General features: G+C 37.7%; 1 protein-coding gene across 5 annotated transcripts in view; it reads right to left on the bottom strand.

Annotated features, from left to right (window-relative positions):
• The window catches only part of foxp4 (forkhead box P4), a 363,043-nt gene that overhangs the window by 222,851 nt on the left and 116,419 nt on the right, over positions 1-23,773 (bottom strand). For all 5 annotated transcript variants that reach the window (XM_048172845.1, XM_048172841.1, XM_048172843.1 and 2 more), the window contains one exon: positions 10,717-10,853. In XM_048172845.1, coding sequence (XP_048028802.1) covers positions 10,717-10,721 — 5 coding nt within the window. In that variant the 5' untranslated portion in view covers positions 10,722-10,853. The remainder of the gene's footprint in view (positions 1-10,716; positions 10,854-23,773) is intronic.

Here is a 23,773-nt window from a genome sequence, read left to right as displayed (position 1 = left end):
CACCAGGCCACCTCTCACTTCCTCCTTCCTCTTCATTCTGTCACCTTGGCTCAAAGGGCCATGTGTGTGTGTGTGTTAGTTTGTGGCCAGACCTCAGGCTTTGAGTTTTATACCTTGTCCCAAGAGTGTACCACAATGTTACGACTCAATTAACTTTTCTTGCACTGATTTTACCCAGCTTCCCCTCAAATTTGTCCTGAAATAAATCACAAAAACAAGAAAATTGGAAAAACCAGAACTGGGGCACAAATTTCCTCTTCTGTAATCCCCTCTTTGCCAACAGTAGTCAATTAGACTCTGACATGTAAAAGTCTGTGCTCCGGCTACAGTTGGGCTTGAGCCTGACCGATTTGACCTCCTCTATCTAGGTCCCTTAACTTCTCCTCTTTATCTTATATATTTTATGAAGAGGGATAAAAAGGGGGGCCGGAGTGTCCAGAGAGAGCGGGGAATGTGTTCCAATCCCCTAGCGCTCCAAACTCCCTCCCTTTTCAGCACATTTCTAAACAGCACCTCTCCGACCTAATTCCAAAATAAAAGAAAACATGGAAAGAAAAACAAGAAAGCAGCACAAAAAGGCGGAAATGTTATTTAAAAGGTACCAGACCACATCATTTTCCACTGATATTATATACTCCCAGGCCGTATCCAAAATATATACGGGCCAGAGGCCAAGAATGTAAAAATAAAATACATAGACTCAACATCTGGACAGGGCCTGAACAAAACTACTATTTAATCACCACTGAATAACTTATTCTTTATTTACGCTCTTTATTTCGCTTTTTCATTCTCATTTATTCTCACGGGGGTCTACTACTTCTGATCCAGGCTCGGTTTTCAGCCTCGTTTCCTGCGTAGCTGACAAAATGCTCATTTTTATTATAATTATCCATTGTCTGATGCACACATTGAAGACTGTGTTTCCACAGCTCCGTTTCACCGCATACCTGGTGCGCTGATGGTCCAATATCTACTTTCGGGGTTTCTGTTGGCTAAATAAATGGGTAGACTTTGGCAGCGCAGTGGCTCGTAATAGTTGTTTTAGTTGCGGGTTCATGTCTTGCTTTGAGAGCACCCTGGACGCTCTCCAGCTCCTTGCCCCATTCCAAACGGAAATATTTACTCCCTTAATGAACTGGCCGAGAGGACTCAGACATTCAGTGATTACAAGAGTGAATGGTATGTGCAAGGTGTCCATAACAGGGTGGTTTGGCACCCTAGAGGAAACCGCTGGACTCTGGGTAGCTCTTTATAGAGCTTTCATGCGTGTCTTTACAGTTCAAATGGCAAAGTTGCATTAGCACGTTTCAGCTGGCAAAATAATGATTTCAGAAATGCTCATTTAGCCTCACTGATATAAACATCAAGCTCTACTCTGCATTGACAACATATTTGGCATGCTTGGTTTTGAATGAAGTATTTACTTGATCATTTTTCATTGAGTTACTTTGGAAGGAAGGAGGGTAAAATTCTGAAGACATTAATCCCACACATGCCTCTACAGAACTGCAACTTCTGTCCAGCTGAGAAGACAAACTACATGCCAAAGTGTCCTCTAACAGAGGAATGTATTACCTAGATGTGGTTTCATGCTCAAAGAGCCATGCAAAAAAGAGAGAGTGGATATGTGTGTATGTTTAACGATAGGGAGGAATAAACTGTTTATAGTTGTTTGGGGAGACCCTGTGTGGCAGACATGGTGTGTACAGAGGGGTTCATTTGCACTGAAACAATCCAAAATGGAATGACATATTATATTTAGTCTAGAAAGGGATTTTCAATGTTTTTGATGCCAAGGACCATGATGATATATGTATAAATATATGTAGAAAGCCATATAGGCCCATTTATATTTTACAGGCAAATTGAAAAAAAAATATTTTTTCCAAAATTACACATTTGTCTTTTATACAGTTTTGCCACAATGTGCTGAAACTAAAACAAATTTTACACTAATATGTTGATTTGGTGCTCAGAACATTAACATTATAATTATTATCAGAGTTGTGCAGCTTAATATTTTAGTGAAAACTGTGATATATTTTTTCAGGATACTTTGATGCATTTATTTGAAATCTTTCATAACATTATGAGTGTATTTACTGTATCTTTTGATCAATTTAATGCATCTTTGCTGAATAAAAGTATTAATTTCTTAAAAAAAAAAAAAAAAAATGTTTACCCCAATATTTTGAACAGTACTGTATGTTATTAAAAATAATGGTAACACTTTAGTTTAGGTCCAATTAGTTGCTTATTAGCATGCATATTACTAGGAATATTGGTTGTTTATTAGTACTTAAAAGCACATATTAAAGCTTTATTCTGCATGACAATATTCTACATCCCTTAATCCTACCCAATATCTAAACTTAACAACTACCTTATTGACTATTAATAAGCAGTAATTAGGAGTTTACTGAGGCAAAAGTCATAGTTTATAGTTAATAGTGAGAATTGGACCCTAAACTAAAGTGTAACCAAAATTATTATTACAAACACAATTGTAGTAATATGTTAAAGGGATAGTCAACCCAAAAATGAAAATTGATTTATTCACCCTCACGCCATCCTAGACGGCCACACTCATTGATTTACAGCCAAAGAGTGACCCAGATGCAACGTATGATGTAGGAGTATCGTAAGCTTAGACGTCTCTCGCGGTTCAAATAGGGCTAGGCAACAAACTCAAGCTCCTCTTCATTTATATTGAAATTCTCCAACATTTTTCTTTAAAAAATCTCATTTTAGACTTCTAATTCATAACCGATGTTTTGTTTTGCTCTATCATCTGTGCTTCTGCGTTCATCAATGCCTTGGGTCAGGGGTTACTCTTTCGTCTACTGGAAGCTAGTTATTATAGTTTATAAAGTTTTAAAAATGGATATTTTTCTTACGAAAGCACACCGCTTTGCTTCAGAAGGCCTTTATTAACCCCCTGGAGCTGTATGGATTACTTCTATGATGGATGGATGGATGGATGGATGCACTTTTTTGGGCTTACACCCCCTTCACACTGTAAAAAATTATTTTCCTGATTTGTTATCACATTTTTTTTTTTTTTTTCAAATCAACTTAAATAATTAATGTGGATCAGATAACAAAACATTTTGAGTTTCTGTTGATTAAATCAATCACCTTCATTGTATTAACTCAAATTTAATACAACTCAAAATTTTAAGGCAACCAGGTAACTTACTTTTTTAAGTTAAACCAACAATTCTCTTTTACAGTGCATATACATACATACATACATAGTCATATACACCTAGGATGACTTGAGGGTGAGTAAATCATGGGATAATTTTCATTTCTGGGTGAACTATACCTTTAAATATAAATGCTCAACATGATCTAAATGAGTAAAATATTACTATTATGATATTTCATATACTACTACTACTACTAATAATAATAATAATCATCATCATCTAGTGCTGTGTTGCAGCCCTCTGGAACACGTAGACACCTGGTCTAGAACACAGAATAGATTTTTGGGTTCCTCTACCTGCAAAATCCCAAATGAACCCCTGTGCATATGCATTAGTACGATCCACAATAAATTTAGCACAGATAGAGCTGTCAGGGCTGCCCATCTGGAGAAAGAAGTGCTGATAAGCATTTATCACACAAACACACACTGTCAAGATCCTCAGACAGACTCGAGTCAGCACACCTTCCCTGTGGGAAGACGCTACACGCGGTTACCTAGCAAATATTTTTTTTCCGGGGCCTTGTCAACCTAGAAAATATCCTCTTGGGAAGTTTTATTTCAGTTCTGATTCACAATCGCTCTTTAATCACGTCTTTAAATCCGCAGCGCATGGAGACGTGCGTGTCTGAGCCCGGTGAGCGTAGCATCATTTGTGTACACATCTCCCTGTATCAGATAACCTGGATGAGCTCCTGCGTTACGTGCTAACTCAATTCTGCTCTGACAGGGCGGATCAGAGATGCGGATCCGCTGACAGCCGTTTACATGCTTCGTGGCCTTCACGGCGCAACTTATCAGAACGCCACATTAAAGACCCCTGTAGGAGTCCCTCATGATAAGCATCTGAATATCAATACAGCCCAGTGAGGATGCTTACACACACACACAAACCACTCCACATCACAGCGGCTGACATCTGACATGCTGATATTCTAACTAATAACCTCCGAAACATCCAGCTAACCTCCTCATGCGCCACTCTTTTGCTGTCTCGCGCTTTGCTTCCAGGCTTTGGAATACTATGAATGGCATTAAGCAATCTGGAGAAGAAGAAAAAACTATTTTCTACAGTTTTAGTTACATTAAAAGAGCATCAGATTTATGTAGTAAAAATGGGGATTATTAGCAAGATTTCAACAGAAAAAAATCCCCATTAATTTTCATCAAAGAGAAATGGATTTTTAATGATTCTGTATAAACCCTTAAAGACAGACCTATACCATGAGCTCCAAGGTTATTAATTGACAGTAAATGCTTCTGTTGAAGCCATCAGTCAGTGTAATTTTGACATTATTTTTTTTAAATCCTATGTAATAGCCAAAATCCAAACGAACTACACAACCAAAGAATCCTAAAGAGAAGGATCCATCCATCAGAGAATTTCTCCCATTCCCATGAAGCATTGTGAAATGACATAATCAAGCCGCTCTCCCTACACTCTCAAATATCCTATACCTGTATCTGTGTGTGTGTTATATTAAGATATATAATTAAGTAGTTGCTTATATTAGCATGCATATTGGCTGTTTATTAATACACATATTACTCTTTTATATTGCATGACCATATTCTACAACTAATGGACCATTAACCATTAAGTTTTACTTTTTAGGGCCAAATTGTGATGGCTAGATGACTGGGTCAGAGCATCTCCAAAACAGCAGCTCTTGTGGGGTGTTCCTGGTCTGCAGTGGTCAGTATAGATAGATATTGATGCATGTGGGGAGTGAAGGCTGGCCCATGTGGTCCAATCCAACAGATAAGCTAAAGATTTGAGATTTGATTTGAGCATCTCAAATCGCTCAAGAAGTTAATGCTGGTTCTGACAGAAAGGTGTCAGAATACACAGTGTATCGCAGTTCGCTGCGTATGGGGCTGCATAGCCGCAGACCAGTCAGGGTGCCCATGCTGACCCCTGTCCACTGCCGTAAGCGTCAACAGTGGGTACGCGAGCATCAGAACTGGACCACAGAGCAATGAAAGAAGGTGGCCTGGTCTGATGAATCACGTTTTCTTTTATATCACGTGGATGGACGGGTGCATGTGCTTACCTGGGGAACACATGGCACCGGGATGCATTATGGGAAGAAGGCAAGCCGGCGGAGGCAGTGTGATGCTTTGGGCAATGTTCTGCTGGGAAACCTTGGGTCCTGCCATCCACGTGGATGTTATTTTGACATTGTTGCAGACCACATGCACCCTTTCATAATGGCTGTGGCCTCTTTCAACATATAATTCAGTTTGAGGAGCACAACAATGAGTTTGAGGTGTTGACTTGGCCTCCAAATTCCCCAGATCTCAATCCAATCGAGCTTTTTTGGGATGTGCTGAACAAACAAGTCCGATACATGGAGGCCCAACCTCGCAGCTTACAGGACTTAAAGGATCTGCTGCTAACATCTTGGTGCCAGATACCACAGCACACCTTTAGGGGTCTAGTGGAGTCCATGCCTCGACGGGTCAGGGCTGTTTTGGCAGCAAATGGGGGACCAACACAATATTAGGAAGGTGGTCATAATGTTATGCCTTTTGGTGTATATACAGTATATGAATACTGAATTAAAAATTGTTTTTAAACATCAATGAAAATAAATTATACTACCACTTTTTGTATTTGAAAATTCAGCTTTGCCATCACAGAAATAAATTATATTTTAAAGTTAATATATTATTTCACAATATTACTGATTTTTTTTTTTGATCAAATAAATGCAATTTAAATAAATAGTCTGTAACATGTCAGCATGTAGGGCAGCATGTTTGCACAACTCTTTTGAAATAAAAACAACTCTTTTTATAATGTGATATTAATTAGTCATTTGTGCAATGCATTTCTAACCCTCCTATCTGTACTCAACGCACACAAACACACACTGCCTGAAGATCCTCCACACTACAGCCTCAGAGGGCACACAGGGCAGGGACTGATATAAACGTCTAACAGAGGAACACAGTAATACAGCCTGTAAAATGCACCAGTAAACACCACAAACAAACATGAAGCTTTAATGAGAATAGGAAAATGTGTTTCAAGCCTGCATTGTTATTAAAACTCTCATTTAGCTCGAGTTTATGGCAGAAACTTCTGTAAAAGCCTGTATTACAATAAGCCATAAACCCCAGTCTGACCACTCAATGACAAAATCTGACACCGCAAACGAGACGTGGGACTTGGATTTCAGCGGATTTCACGCTTTTCCATTGTCTAATCGAACTGAAACACCACATGAAACCTGCTCTCCTAACAAACCCGGCCTCTCATCTGCATGGGTAAAATCCCTCTGTAAAAGCCATGTGTCTGAGAGCAGATTGTTTGTCCGCACAGATTTATTTGTTTTTGGGAGTTGGAGACGGGCTTCTGTTTGTGAGGTCATTGCACCCTGTGTTCTTTTGCTTGTTTCCTCGACAGATCAATGTAACCCATGTACCCTACGTCTCCCATTTATAGACTTGTTGTTTGTTTTCCATGTAAACACCTTTTCATCTTTTTTGTTTTCAGTTTTTCCTTCGAGATCTTTTATAAGCTGATGTGAGTGCTCAAGAGGATACTGAAATATCAAATAGAGATAGAGAAAGAAAGAAAGAAAGAAAGAAAGAAAGAAAGAAAGAAAGAAAGAAAGAAAGAAAGAAAGAAAGAAAGAAAACTACAAGTGGCATGCAGAGGCCAATCAAAACAGGGATCATTTACATATATGTCTTAAAGATACAGTTCAGTACAGACGACTCCTTGACTAACATATTAAGTGGACTTCATGGAAAAAATGCTACAAATGTTAGGAATATGGTGCCTTTCACCTAAATAATTCCACTTGCATAAGATGCGTCACTTAGTACATTTCCAAGAAAAACATTACGCAACGCACTTTCTCTAACATTAATTTTACACTGCATCTGAGTTGCACAGTATTGATGTCTCAAGCAATAAAAATCTTTTAAAGTGTTTAATTCATTAAGTAGGATGCGCGATATGTGCCATAATTCATCCTGAAAAAAGAGCTGTGAAAATAAGAGTGATGAACATTGAGTCTCTTCTGAAGCAGTGAATATGAGTGTGCTGGGAGGAGTTTGAGATGAAGTATGTCTTCCTCAATGCTTACCTCACAAGTGTGAACAAAATGCTCTTTGTGGGTGTTTGGGCACAGTCAACTGTATTGTGCTGTAAGTGAACAGACACATACTGTAGGTCAGCTGGTCATTGAACACAAATGCCCACAATGCTTCAGTTGATTGATTTGCTGTCTGAGGTTAATCACGTTCAGAACCGTTCATGCCTATTAGTGCCCCCTAACTTTTTGTGCCAAGTGGTTATTAAATGCAATTTTGCAAAAAAGCATTTGTATATCTGTGTCCCAGAAATCCCCCATACACATATTTGAATTAGGTCAGTCAATCTGTGAAGTTGGACCTTTCACAGATCATTTGAGTCATCTTGTTGCTTGAAACGAAAATAAATAATAAATAAATGAAATAAAAAAATAAAAGTAAAAGCGTTTCCTGTGGAATTCAAAAGGAGTTATTATTAAAAACTGTCAGCTGTAGTATAAAACTGCTGTTTTTCATAAAACGAAAAGTCGAGGTGATCACTGGCTGTAGAAGACAATTTGCAGATTTGAAGGAAGCATGGATGCATGGATGGATGGATGGATGAATGAATGAATGAATGGATGGAGGAAAGGAAGGAAGGAAGGATGAAGGAGGGATGGATGGATGGATGGATGGATGGATGACTGAAAGGAAGGAAGGATGGATGGATGATGGATGGATGAAAGGATTGATGGATGGAAGGAAGGAAGGAAGGAAGGAAGGAAGGAAGGAAAGGGGAAGGAAGGAAGGATGGGAGGATGGATTGAAAGGAAGGATGGATGGATGGATGGATGATGGATGGATGGATGGAGGAAAAGATGAAAGGATGGATGGAGGAGGAAAGGAAGAAAGGATGAAAGGATGGATGGATGGATGGATGAAGGAAGGAAGGATGGAGGAAAGGAAGGAAGGATGAAAGGATGGATGAAGGAGGGAAGGATGGATGGAGGAAACGATGGATGGATGGATGGATGGATGGAGGAAACAATGGATGGATGAAGGAAGGATGAATGGATCGATAGATGGAGGAAATGATGGATGGATGGATGGATGGATGGAAGGATGAAGGAAGGAAGGAAGTAAAGAGGGAAGGAAGGAAGGATGGGTGGATGGATTGAAAGGATGAAAGGATGGATGGATGGATGGATGGATGGATGGATGGATGGATGGATGAAGGAAGGAAGGATGGATGGATGAAGGAAGGATGGATGGAGGAAACAATGGATGGATGAAGGAAGGATGAATGGATCGATAGATGGAGGAAATGATGGATGGATGGATGGATGGATGGATGGATGAAAGGATGAAGGAAGGAAGGAAGTAAAGAGGGAAGGAAGGAAGGATGGGTGGATGGATTGAAAGGAAGGAAGGATGGATGGATGGATGGGTGGAGGAAAAGATGAAAGGATAATGGAGAAGGAAAGGAAGAAAGGATGAAAGGATGGATGGATGGATGGATGAAGGAAGGAAGGATGGATGGATGGATTGAAAGGATGAAAGGATGGATGGATGGATGGATGGATGGATGAAGGAAGGAAGGATGGATGGATGAAGGAAGGATGGATGGAGGAAACAATGGATGGATGAAGGAAGGATGAATGGATCGATAGATGGAGGAAATGATGGATGGATGGATGGATGGATGAAAGGATGAAGGAAGGAAGGAAGTAAAGAGGGAAGGAAGGAAGGATGGGTGGATGGATTGAAAGGATGAAAGGATGGATGGATGGATGGATGGATGGATGAAGGAAGGAAGGATGGATGGATGAAGGAAGGATGGATGGAGGAAACAATGGATGGATGAAGGAAGGATGAATGGATCGATAGATGGAGGAAATGATGGATGGATGGATGGATGGATGGATGGATGGATGGATGGATGGATGGATGAAAGGATGAAGGAAGGAAGGAAGTAAAGAGGGAAGGAAGGAAGGATGGGTGGATGGATTGAAAGGAAGGAAGGATGGATGGATGGATGGGTGGAGGAAAAGATGAAAGGATAATGGAGAAGGAAAGGAAGAAAGGATGAAAGGATGGATGGATGGATGGATGGATGAAGGAAGGAAGGATGGATGGATGGAGGAAAGGAAGGAAGGATGAAAGGATGGATGGATGGATGGATGAAGGAAGGATGGATGGAGGAAACGATGGATGGATGAAGGAAGGAAGGAAGGAAGGATGGATGGATGGATGGATGGATGAAGGATGGATGGATGGATGAAGGAAGGAAGGATGGATGGAGGAAACGATGGATGGATGGATGGATGGAGGAAAAAATGGATGGATGAAGGAAGGATGAATGGATCGATGGATGGAGGAAATGATGGATGGATGGATGGATGGATGGATGGATGAAAGGATGAAGGAAGGAAGGAAGTAAAGAGGGAAGGAAGGAAGGATGGGTGGATGGATTGAAAGGAAGGAAGGATGGATGGATGGATGAAATTAAGGAAGGATGGATGGATGGGTGGAGGAAAAGATGAAAGGATGATGGAGAAGGAAAGGAAGAAAGGATGAAAGGATGGATGGATGGATGGATGGATGGATGGATGAAGGAAGGATGGATGGATGGATGGAGGAAAGGATGGATGGATGGATGGATGGATGGATGGATGAATGCATGATGGATGGATGGATGGATGGATGGATGAAGGATGGATGGATGGAGGAAACGATGGATGGATGAAGGAAGGAAGGGTGGATGGATGGATGGATGGAGGAAAGGAAGGAAGGATGAAAGGATGGATGGATGGATGGATGCATGGATGGATGGATGGATGGATGGATGAAGGAAGGATGGATGGATGAAGGAAGGATGGAGGAAACGATGGATGGATGGATGGATGAAGGAAGGATGGATGGATCGATGGATGGAGGAAATGATGGATGATAGATGGATGGATGAAAGGATGAAGGAAGGAAGGAAGGAAGGAAGGAAGGAAGGATGGATCGATGGATGCATGGATGGATGATGGATGGATGAAGGAAGGATGGATGGAGGAAATGATGGATGGATGAAAGGATGAAGGAAGGAAGGAAGGAAGGAAGGAAGGATGGATGGATGGATGGATGGATGGACCGATTGGATTATTATTATTATATATTAATTTAAACTGTATGGAAGCATGTGCAAAAATAAATAAATACAAATTAAATTAAAAATAATTGTTATTTTATTTAATATTTTAAATGTTATCTCTACAGGCTTCGATAAAACAGTATGCTCAATAAAACTCTACTATAGACCAGGGGTCTGCAACCTATTTCTTATGTTCAGAATGGTTGAGAACCACTGCACAAGACTAATAAGTTTTACACTTGCACAATGAAACCATAACAATATAAACTACACTACTAAGTAACTAAAAAATGTCATCTCACTTAGGACAATGACTGAATATCCGTCTGTGACTCACTTCATGTATTCCTCATGGTCGGCTTTCAGCTGTTTTACCGCCCCGAACCCAACAGCACGCTGGAAACGCTGCTCTGGGCTAGCTGGTTTCTCTGACCCCTCCCTGCTTCTGACCGCAGAGCCCTCCTCTCCACCCTACTGAAGACAAACAACAAACTGTAATTAGAGAAGAAAGACATTTCAATTCCCATCAAGCAAACCGCAAACATGTGTGCCTTTGTGAGGCAATAAACTGAGCCTACTGGAGAAAATCTTTATCAATAAACAATAGCAGACAGAACCCTTCATAATCTGGAGCTGCTGAGGTCTTTTAAATCACTTCCTTTCACTTATATTTAACTGTAAAAGCATCACTCACGCTGTATATAGTTATATTTTTAGGAACAGTGCAATACTTTAAATTGATTACACAGCTCTTGAGTTCCTAATCAGTGGTAATAAACCTGTTGATCTGACTGAGACTGCAGAGACTTTTAAGCATCTGTTTCTGCAATTACACCACATTCATTCATCTATCGCTCCAATTCAGACCTTTCTTTTTCTGAATTAGTGAAAGTGCGTATCTCAAAGACATTCTTTATGCGTGGATGGACAGAAATCAAGTAGCTCAGTGTCTGAGATGATGTGAGAGTCTAAACAGAAATGGGCTTCTTTTTTATGGAAAACCAATTGAGATTTCTTTTTTGTGTATGACTATCAAACAGTAGAATTTTTTTGTGAGGGGGGAATTATTTTGAAACTTGGTCATTTTTAATTCATTTTAGGTATGGTGATTGAGGATTAATAATTCATATCACCTTTTCCCCCTTGACTCATTAAAGAGCATGTTTGAGATGACGTTCCTCTGAGCTGAAATAATAAAAGTGACAGATTTGAATGGATGGCTTTATAAATCTTTTCAGCACAGGGGAACAGAAAGAGAGACGGAAGGAGAGAGGAATGAAAAGATACAATCGCATACTTTCTCTCTTTCTGTTTTGTTTTTTGTCAGGTTCTGGGACCGGCAACCTTACAAAGTGCAAATAGAGAAGATTAAAAGGATAGTGTCACGCAACAGCAAAATGTCTGTTGTAATTTACTAACTCTCACCAGTTGTCATAGTGAATATCCAGTGGTGGACGAAGTACACAAATCAAGTACTTGAGTAAAAGTACAGATATGTATTATAAAACATTGCTCAAGTGAAAGTATTTAATGCTCGTTTTCAATTTTACTTGAGTGAAAGTACAAAAGTACATGTTTTACTTAATGTACTTGAAGGGGACCTATTATGCCCCATTTTACAAGATGTAAAATAAGTCTCTGATGTCCCCAGAGTGTGTATGTGAAGTTTTAGCTCAAAATACCTCACAGATATTTTTTATAGCATGTTAAAAATGCCACTTTTAGTGGTTGAGCAAAAACGAGCCGTTTCAGTGCGGTCCCTTTAAATGCAAATGAGCTGCTGCGATCGGCCTAAGAGGGCGGAGCTTCAAGAGCTCGTTCTTCCCTGTCAGGAGTTTAGTTCAGTTACGGTTATAACTCATATTGTCTTCTTGTTTTTATCCACTATATTAGTACAGGCCTGTTGTACCGTCCAAATGATGGCCAAAACTATACAGATGAGTTTTATGAACTTTATTGTACTTAACACAAAATATGAAGCATCTGTTTTCACACTAGAAAATCTCTTTAAGAGCTTAATAGCAAGTGTGCATTAAAATATTATCCATAAACTCTCTCTCTTTCCCTTGTATTATCATCACCAACATAGCGAATAACACAGACACACCTGTTACAACTAACAGTAAATGAATATATAAAGACCTTATGCCTTTCGGGTGGTGCTTAATAAACTTAATACCCGTAAATAAACTCAGATGAACTGTAATAAAATGCCCTCACCTTCATTACTGCCGTATCCAGTATCACTCTGGAGACTGTAAGCTGGATCACGAACAGTTTTTACTTGGATATCCTTGAGTAGCACATTTTTAGCAGTCTGTTCTGTATTGTCTATTTGTATTGATATTCGTTCACTAAGCAGTCCGGTATGAAATGATTCACGCAGACATACGAATTTCGACAGAACTGAGGGAGCATTTTCCTGGAAAACCAAGTTAATCCACCTCGTTTTCAGCAGCTCAGATTTAGGGAGTAAATGAAGAGAGCTCTGTGGATTAATCCATCCAGCTACAGAACACGCCTAAAATGCTTGGGAGACGTTCTCATCAGTGCAGCAATGGCGGACTCGCTGTGAACGTGCTCAGGGCGGTTCTATGTTCAAACGTCAGTGTCTGTCAACACTCGTGGGCGGGGCCTGTGGCTTTTGTGACGTCACACTGCCAGGGATCTGGAAACGGCTTGTTCTGAGACACTCCTTATGATTTATGGGGATTAAAAAAAAGGAGTGGGTGGATTTTTATCACTATAGGGTGGTTGTGTACACACACTGCCAACACACATTTATGTTCAAACACCATGCAAAAGTGAATTTTGCATAATAGGTCCCCTTTAAGTAAAAAAAAGTACTAATTGATAAATGTTTATTTTGTAATTTTATATAAGCCACATATAATTTAATTTTATATTATATATTTGATAATCCTATTGCTCAAAATAATTATGTTAAATGTCAAATAGCCAGCACTAGTCAGTATAGATGGAAGATTAGTGGATGCAGATACATAATATGTAATATGTGTTGACAATCAATATAAAAACAGAGGAAACAGATACAGAGGCTAAATACATAACATTTTAAGAAATTGCTTAAGCAGCGGGGAAGATGGACGTGCATGACTTATTTTAATTTGTATTAGAGTTGCACTATTCTGGATAAAATGAGAATCAAGATTTTTTTGTTTGTTTGTTTGTTTGTTTGTTTGTTTGTTTGTTTGTTTCAAATAGAGATCATGAATCTCCCACATTTCTGAACAGACAACTAAACAAATTCGTCCAATAAGTCCAATTCACACATTAACTGATGATGTGATTTGTGAACCGATTTAACAGGATGATTGAAAGTAATCAGTTCGTGCACGAATCGGAAGCCACTTTTGCGTCTCTGAGCATGTGACGATTTCTTCATTTTAAAATAATTAAATTAAATTAACAATATATATATATTTTTAAATGTAGTAAAAAGTGCGATCTTATGCTTTGGAATGTAGTGAAGTAAAAGTTGCTCAAAATAAAAATACTCGAGAGTTTCCAAAAAAAAAAAAAAAAACAACATTTTCAACATTTATAATAAGAAGAAATGTTTCTTGAAACTAATTTACATATTAGAATGATTTCTGAAGGATCATGTGACACTGAAGACTGGAGTAATGGAGTAATACTGGAGTAATGGCTGATGAAATTTCAGCTTTGCCATCACAGGAATAAATTAATAAATTACATTTTAAAATATATTACAATTATTTAGTACTATAGTGTTTAATATATTACTATAAAGCTTAATAATAATAATAATAATATTTCATTTTAAATATATATATACAGTCAAACTAAAATTTATTTAGACACCTTGAACATTTTATTCGTTATTACAGATTATTCACTATAGTTTAAAAAAATGGTAATAAAATATGACAAGTTCTCAGAGTTAAACTGTGTGAGAAAAAAATTATCTTAATTATATCAGATAACACTTTAGCAAAACATGGTCAGGTCAAAGTGTCTGAATAATTTTTGGTTATCAGTTTTACTGGTAGTCCACTGTATGAAGAATTTTTGGGTATAATATGTCACAGTTTATTTTGTTATCCTCACTTACATAAATGAACTATAGTTTTTATATATATATATATATATATATATATATATATATATATATACACACAACCATTTTTTAAATTTTAATAAAATGAAAACTAAAAGACTTTCAAATCACGAGCCAAAATTTTATTCACAATAGAACATAGATAACATAACTACGGAGCGATGCACATGAAATGCAAGAACAAAAATTAAATCGTGTGCACGATTTACTATTTTATTCCCTCGATTTACTAAATCATGCACACAATTTACATGCGCATGATTTATAAATCGAAGGAACGAATTAGTAAATTGTGGGCGCAATTTAATAAATCGAGGTAATGAATTATTAAATCGTGCACACAATTTAGTAAATTGAGGGAACGAATCAGTAAGTCGTGCGCACAATTTAGGCCCCGTCCACACGGAGACGCGTTTCAGTGAAATCGCACAAATTTTTTATCGGATAGGCGTTTCGTCCACACGGATCCGGCGTTTTCGAAAGGTGAAACCGGTATTTTTTGAAACCGGGTCCCAGAGTGGAAAAATTTGAAAACACCGGCTTGGCGTTGTCGTGTGGACGGGGCAATCCGTATATTTTCTGAAACGATGATGTCATCACCCCACGTGTCGACCCTAGTCAGACGCGCTAACACTACAAAACAGTACCAACAACAGCAATAGCAGACTCTACATGCTTGCGTTCGTGCTGCAGAAGCTACTGAACCAAAATAAAGTGTTATTTCTAAGCTTTGCTAAAGTTTGTATTCAGCACGCAAGGTTTATGCGCATGCTCCAAGTCTTCTTCGCTGCTTTAAGTGCATTTCTGCGGCAGAATTACAGCGCCACATAATGGTCTGGCATGTATACTACATCGTTTTGAGTCGTTTCAGTGGTTTCGTGTGGACGCAGATATTTTTTGAGACGAGGAAAAAAAAAGATCGGTTTAGGGTAAGCTCCGGCTTCGTGTGGACGTAGCCTTAGCCTACTATTTTTTTTCCTGCATGTCATGTCAGGGGCTCCGTACATAACAAATGTTTAAACTGAGAAATTTAGCAATTTCCTGTACAAAATGAGATCATTTCAAATTTGATGCCTGCTACAGGTCTCAAAATAGTTGGGATGGGGGCATGTTTACCATGGTGTATCTCCTCTTCTTTTCAAAACAGTGTGAGGACATCTGAGCATCGAGGTTATAAGTTTCTGGAGTTTTGGTGTTGATATTTGGTCCCATTGTTGCATGACATTGGTTTCCACCTGCTGAAGAGTTGCTGAAGGTCTTTGATGTATTTTTTTTCTATAGGTGAAAGTTCTAGACTGCAGGCAGGCCAATTCAGTAGCCAGACTCTTCTACGACAAAGACATGCTGTTGTAATAGCTGCAGTATGTGGTTTTGTCTTTGTCCTGATGAAATACACAAGGCCTTCTCTGAAATAGATGTCATCTGGAGAGGAGCATATGTTGCTCTAAAACCTTTATATACCTTTTAGCATTCATAGTGCCTTCCAAAACATGCAAGCTTCCGTGATTTCCAACAAGAATGTCAAATTTGGACTCCTCTGACCATATAACACTTTGAAACAGTCCATTTTAAATGAGCCTTGGCCCACAGGACAGGATGTTCACATATGGATTCCTTTTGCATGATAGAGCTTTAGTTGACATCTGCAGATGGCACAGTGGATTGTGTTTACTGACAGTGGTTTCTGGAAGTGTTCCTGGGGCCATTTAGTAATGTCACTGACACAATCATGGCGATAAGTGATGCAGTGTCGTCCGAGGACCCGAAGACCATGGGCATCCAATAAAGGTCTTTGGCCTTGTCCCTTACGCTCAGAGATTTCTCCAGTTTCTCTGAATTTTTTGATGATTTTATGCACTGTAGTTGATGAAATTTGCAAAGCCTTTGCAATTTGACATTGAGGAATTTTGTTTTTAAAATATTCCACAATCTTTTTACACACTCTTTCACAGCTCTGCCCATCTTTACTTCTGAGAGACTCTGCCTCTCTAAAGACATCCCTTTATAGCTAATCATGTTACAGACCTGATGTCAATGAACTTGAACCAGCTGAATCTTTTCAAAATTTCTTGCTTTTTCAGCCATTTGTTGCCCCTGTGCCAACTTTTTTGAGACCTTTAGCAGGCATCAAATTTAAAATGAGCTCATTTAGTGGATAAAAGTATAAAATTTATCTGTTTAAACATTTATTATGTTATCTATGTTCTATTGTGAATAAAATATTAGATCATGTGATTTGAAAGTCTTTTAGTTTTCATTTTATTCAAATGTATACATTTATAAAATTATTGTTTTTTTATTTTATATACAAATTAAAAAATGTGAATAAATAATAAAGTCATTTTCATTTTAGCCTGAAGTATCCCTTTAACCTCACAGCCCAAAAGAGAGAGCGAGAAAGAGAAAAAGAAAGAAATGAAAAAGACAAAGAAAAGAGGTGACTGGCAAGGGCAGAGGAGTCCAGGGTGAAAAGACGAGAAGCGATGGACAGGATCGGGCCACAGAAAGAGAGAAGAGAGGAATAATGAATGGTAAAGATGCAAATGTGTGTTTGTTAATGAGTGGTGTGGCGTGATAATGACCGACCATCTGAGCAGAAAAGGAGCCGGTCTTATCTTATACCATTCAAGCACGCCTGGCCTCACCTGCCGTCTGTAGGGCTGCCACATGTCACACACACACACAAATACACACACACACAAGCCACAAAACAAAGGCCAGCACTGCTGCCCACCGCTCCCTCGCAAACAGCCTAAATTAAATCTTTTAAATATGCAACAGCTATTGGCAATTAAACCTGCTTCTGCCTTTAAAGAGATTAGTGAGGCTGAAGAGTTAGACAGAATGATGATCTTGACACACACACAGTTTTTTGAAACCCCCCTTTCACCCAGAATCCTTTGCCGTTTCCTATTCTTTTGGGAATAATTGCTTTTGGGTGTGTGTGTGAAATGAAAGAAAGAGTTCGGGCCCAATGTGGGAGGAGTCAATTTGCAGAGTGTTTATTTTTGGTGTTGGCCCTCACTCACTCACTCACTCTCCCTCAATCTCCTGTCTGAACACACACACACACACACACACACACACACACATCGGCGAACAAACACAATCTGTGTGAGGAGTGGGCACGGAGAGACCAGAACCTTATCAGCAGACACAACAGGGCCGACAGAGGAAACAGGCCGGGGAGAAAAGACAGACCTTCTCCTTGACACACACACACACACACACACACGCAGTTGTTGAGGAATGTTTCTTGCTCTGAGTGTGTGGTTGAACTCTGCTCTCTGAGGGCACAGTGAGTTTATGCTGTCTGAGGCACTTCCACGTCACATCTACTGCTACATGTCTTATAAAGACACTCTCATTCTAGAACTACAGTTCTTCTCAGAAGACTACTTCATTGCTCAGAGGTTGCTTAATGTATTTTTCAGTAATATGTCATTCAAAGCAATATTTCATCCAAATCACTTTCTCTTTTCCCTGGAACTTTTTTCATAGTGATATTTAAAGTATGTAACAATGTAACAAGCAAGAGATCTTTACTTCCATATTATGACGTACATCCGAGTAAAATGCATTATCGAAAAAGAAAAATGTTTGGCAGGACTTGGTTCAATTCATTGGATGTTGAATGGACTGAGGCAGATCTGAATGTGAGCTTGCAGGTGATTATAAGAAAGGGCGGGGTTTAGGTGGACTAAATGATTGGAATTTTTAAGAAAGTACATAACGAGCCAGTGTTCAAAACTATCTCCTTACCTTAGCACGATTCACAACGGTAAGCTTGTAATAATGTGTTCTAATTCGGGTGGTACTGGTGGGTTTCCGCGGGAAATTTGAGCATGCAGCCGTTCATATTTTCGTCATTACGTCACGTCTGTTTACATAAAAGAAGGAGTCCCAGCTGGGGTGCTGCAGATGGCAGATCATTTATAGCCTTTTCTCACAGCAGCTGGAATAACGGCATGTCTTCTAGAGATCGCTAACCATGGCTTTAACATCCAGATAAACACTTTTCAGGACAATAAATACACGATTGAGACAATGCATACAAGTATTGCCTCTGAATTTGCGTCTGAATAGCGTTCCCTCTGTGGGCGTGGCGGATAATTAGCTGAATCACTGACTTCTGACATGGCTCTCTTTTCATACAGATTACATAAACACAGAATGTTTGTTTTCGATTTGACTTGCACGATTTAAAACCTGACATTTCAACGTTTCTTTAGACATAAGTGTCATTTTTTTGTGATTAGTATTCATAAGTTACAGTTCATTTTCTGAGAACTATCAGATTGGACTTCGTTCAGAGGGAGACGAGAGATCACGCATCATGTTAGTTTTCTTTATTTTACAAAAAGCACAACATTTTGTTTTTACTCTGAGTGTACACAAATAAAAGAAGATATTCTATAGTTTCAATTGATGTATTACTTGTGTCTCTATGACAAGAAATGACGGAGTATTTTAAGTCTGTTTTGCTGCAATGTGAAAAAAATCCTGCAAAACGCGCCGGCGCGTTAACGGACTCCAGAGAGTTAAACTTATCATTTTGATGGCGGATTGTATGGTATGACAAATTAACTTTAGAGATTAGACTGTACAGAAATTGAAATCTACAGGTAACGCTAATACACATACACAATTTGAGAACAAAGTATATCAATAATAAAAATTTGCACAGTTTGATGTGATATGAGCCAAGCGATCGCTAGATTTAATCTCTATTGGCAGTGCGATTTACTGTAATGCTTTTTTTTCCAGTGAAAATTCTTATTTTGTTCTTACTTCCAAGACTACAATCTGTGATTCAAAAGTACTTGTACAGTATCCACCGTGCGGTGATTGACAGCCACACATTTTCCTCAACATTAGATTCATCCGCGCCGATGCACAACCCACATAAAGATGATAGCTCCGCAAATAACTGCAATTGCAGGTTTCAAGCAGAGATGGCAACAAAGAGTCAATACTTACGGAGTGCAGCTTTATTAAATTTAAGTGCCGGTGAGTTTAACAGAAGAACTGCATCAAGAATAAACAAATCATTCAAAATGATTTTTTTGAACTGGATCAACAGATTCATTGAAAAAATCTAACAGAAAAAAATCGGACAAAGCAACTTCCCTCAAAAGCATGCCAACGAGAACTAGGGCACAGATTTTCAGTGAATAATGACTTCAATTTCAGTATATTATTCAGCGTTTCCTTTTTGTGTTTCATAAAAAAATGCAAGGGTAAATTAAATAATTCAAATAAATAAATCAATTTAGTTGTTATTTGAGTATTTTTATATACTATTTCAATATTTATTAATATTAATAAGCTTTTATCTTTTATTGTAATTTTGTAATTTGTCATTTCTTTTTTTTATATTTCCATTTAACATTAATTTATTTTATTTCAGTTATCTAATATTTATATTTTGTTTTATTTTACCTCTATATCAGTTAACAAAAACATTTTTAATAGTTGTAGTTAACAATAACAGTGTTGTGGGTGAACTTTCCCTTTAAATTTTACTAGTCAGAAGAAATAAAACTGAAATAAATAAACGGCTGGCATAGATAAAGAGTATCTTGACAAATCGTTGTTGAGATCTCTTCAGAAGCTTTGTTTAGAGGATATATGGGTCTATTACTTTACAAGAAAAGTAATTCATATGCTAAAGAACATGATTTTTATGGGTTCATTTTTGGACTCCTGAAATGTCAAATTACCTTCTGGTTTTTTTTTTTTTTTTTTCAGAAGGAAAAATTGCCTCTGAGTCTCAAGAGTCAAAACAGGGTCGTTCAAAAACACAGCATGAGAATGTTACCTCAAGAGTCCAGATTAACTGAGAAACAAACTGCGACATTAGTATATCTTAGTTTTTAGCAAATCAATGCTGATGTCAATATGCTTAAAATTATTTTACAATAACATCAATGACTAGATCTTGGAGTGCCGTCATTGAATATTAAGGGCTTGACACAAGCATAGTGACTCTGAATAGAGGCCAAATGGTTGCATGAGGTTCCTTGTTTGCATTCATATCAAATGAGAACCCTCTCTCGCCTTGTTTTTTTAACATTCATATTCATTAGTGGCCAGTCAGTCAGTCAAGACCTTTCCCATAGAGAAATGAAATATGGCAGGATGGCTCTTCTAACCAATAGATGTCTGAATTAGTCCTCAGAGAGCATAAAAGAGGCCTTTTTGCCCAGCCGCAGGCCTGATGCCCTGTACATCTGAACATCTATCTCCCTCAATATTCGTCTATAACACCTCAAAAACTTCAAGGCATATTAGTTTTTCTTTCTGTATGTTGAAACACATACAAGCTTTTCCATTTAATCATCTGTTTAAATGGAAGTACTGCAAATGTACAGTACAAGTCAAAACATGCATATATTAATGCAAGAGCTGCCTTTTCTTCTCTCTCGGCTGCAAGGTCTTTCCTCTTTTTAATTGACACAATGACCAGCAGTAAACAGTTATGAAATGGAGTTATGAAGATTTTAAATACATAGGAGCAAGTAATAAGATTCATTCTTTTGCAGTTAAGCGCTTATTGGCATCCAAGGTTGACTGGTAAAAATAAATAAATAAATAAATAAATAAATAAAATCAAGCAAAATAAGGTTTGTAAGGGACGAGGTGCAATCGGTGCCTAATGGCCTCAGACAGACAGATAAAGAGGCTACAGAATTGATTTCATGTCTGTATTCCGCTTGCATTTTAACCTTGTCACCTGACAGAAAACAAATAAAGGCACTGGCATTTTATCTCCTCGGATACTGCATTGAGTTTACTCACTCCGGTCAATACTGTGTCAGTGTAAGAGTTGTCTCACTTGCTGTAATCTTTTCAAAACCGTGCTAACATGCAGAGGCAATGATGGGTCAGCTAACAGTATGAAGGAAGGATCAGCATTAAAGGCAAATTTTTTCCCTATTTGAAAAGAATGCAAACAAAATGGTCAGGGATCTTTTCAAAATATGTTCTATTTACTAATAAGTTTTGAGGTTTGAAGTCTGTACAATGTACAACTTGAAGGAAAAAGTATGTGGCATTCATGCACCGTTGCGTAGGTGAAAAAACAAACTTTTTTGTGTAGAAACAAGTGGGTTGTTGCCTTCTATGAACTTGACTAAAAAAAAAAAAAAAATCAGTCAAAGTACTTTTTATCTCTGCTTTTTGATTATATGGACCTTGAGAGCACATACGTATTCCTCTGTTGGATGCGGACTACAATCCTCTCTTGTTTAAGCCAATTAGTGGGTAGCACAGGCCAGCACCTTGAGAACTCAAAGGTGGTGAAAAAATCAATTCAAGTTAAACCTTAAGTTCAGATATAAACAGCTGGATAAGTTAAGATCAATAGAGTTGGATCCTGGAGCAACTGGTCAATATTTCATCACTTACAAGCAAAGATGAGACGTCGCTAGCGGGTGCAGATGAGTCTAGCATGGCTAGGAGATGTTAATGACTGCAGTACGGCGACCCCAAACCGATAAAGTGATAACAGCCCAGCATTGATTCGATAACCGTGGAACGTAATGAAAAACTTCTACTTTGTCCGTATTGATTTTCCTCGCTTTTGTTTGATTCCTTCCGGAGGCTAATTCACTTGTTGCCAAGTCTTAACACAGACATCACCAGTCAGCCTGGAATGAAATAGCAATACCATGGCAGCGCTTTCACAAGACAAGACATTTATTACTGTTTTCCTCCACTTTTTTTTTCTTCTCCATTACACTTTTCATTTTCTCCATTTTCTCCTCTCATTTCATCTCCTGCTATCCGCTGAGTTTTTTCCTCTTGTGTCTGTCAGACAGAACCCCCTCACATTCACAGGAATCTCAAAATGACTCAGTATGTGTTTATCCAAGATGGTTGCATAAATTATTTAGGTGAATGCAGTTACGCACACTGTTCCAGTACTGCGCGTGGGAGATTATTTATTGGAACTTGTCGGATTTTTCAGCCAAAGCTTCCGCATGAGCTGTGTCACCATACAAAACTAACGTACAAGCACTTGCCATAAACAATTCACAAAATGTTCAAATAAACAGAACTCTTGGGAGGCCTGATCAGGGTTGTCATAGTTTTGCAATTTAATTTAGTTTTATTTCTATTTAATTTTTATTTTGACCTTACAATTTTGTTTGGTTTTTATTTCACTGTTAGTTTCAGTTTTTCAGCATTTTAGTTACATAAATTTATTTTACAGTGTATTTTATGATACACTTTTTTTTTTTTTAAATTTGCAAAAAAACAAACAAAACAAACAAAAAAACTGGTGAAATCATCCAATTTTTAATATGGAAACTGGATTAAAAACAAACAAACATAACACTCCAAGTAAAAAAAAAAAAAAAACAGTACTGAACCAAGAAAATGTGATAAATTAAATAAATATATAAATATGAATATATTAATTATTCAAATCCCAGAGAAGAAATGCACTACATATACCTTGAATGTAAGTTTTTTTTTTTTTTTTTTGATAAAATCATCTGCAATTATTATTAATAATATTTTTAATGCTATTCAGGCTCTTGATTTAGCTTGGATGTACAAAATAACATAAAATGCAAAAAAAAAAAAAAAAAAAAAAAAAAAACCTAAAACACATAATGAAAAAACCAATATGATGGTTCACATTAAGAATCACCACTCATTTTTAATAATAATAATAATAATTATTATTATTATTATTATTTCACTGAAATAATATTTCACCAAAAAAAAAGGAATATGCATTCCTTGTTAAATATGTTTCCTGTAAAATAAAACATTTTACTTCTAAAACCATTGTTCTATTTATTTATTTTTTAACAATTATCAGTTTTGCATTATTATTATTATTATTATTTATAAGTACTAGTATTTTTAAGGTTTGAGTCATCACTTGATATAATTAAATATGATTAAAAAAATTTTTTTTCCAGACTGTCAACTGTTATTTCCATCTTGCATCATTTTCACATTTGCTTTTACAGCAACGAAAGGGTATTTTATTTAATTTCCACTTTTTCCAACAGTTTTCACTTACTATTTGTTTTAGTTTCATTAACTCCAATAACACTGGGCCTGTTATATCTGCCTCATCCCCTGAAGCAACTTGACCACCAGCTATTCTCTTATTCACTCGTTCTATACCAGCGCCTCGATTCATAGCAGCCATGCCTTTGGAGCTCAGTAATTATTATCTGGCACTGACAGTGACAGTGTACGAAATTCTTGGAGTATGTCAGAAAAATTCTCTTGTCCATGTTCCACGGTCTTTGTCATCTCTCCGCAG

The sequence above is a fragment of the Megalobrama amblycephala genome, linkage group LG21 (assembly GCF_018812025.1).
Source record: "Megalobrama amblycephala isolate DHTTF-2021 linkage group LG21, ASM1881202v1, whole genome shotgun sequence".
Classification (NCBI taxonomy): Eukaryota; Metazoa; Chordata; class Actinopteri; order Cypriniformes; family Xenocyprididae; genus Megalobrama; species Megalobrama amblycephala.
Note: the sequence above shows the minus strand (reverse complement) of the source record. Positions and strands in the feature narration are given on the sequence as shown.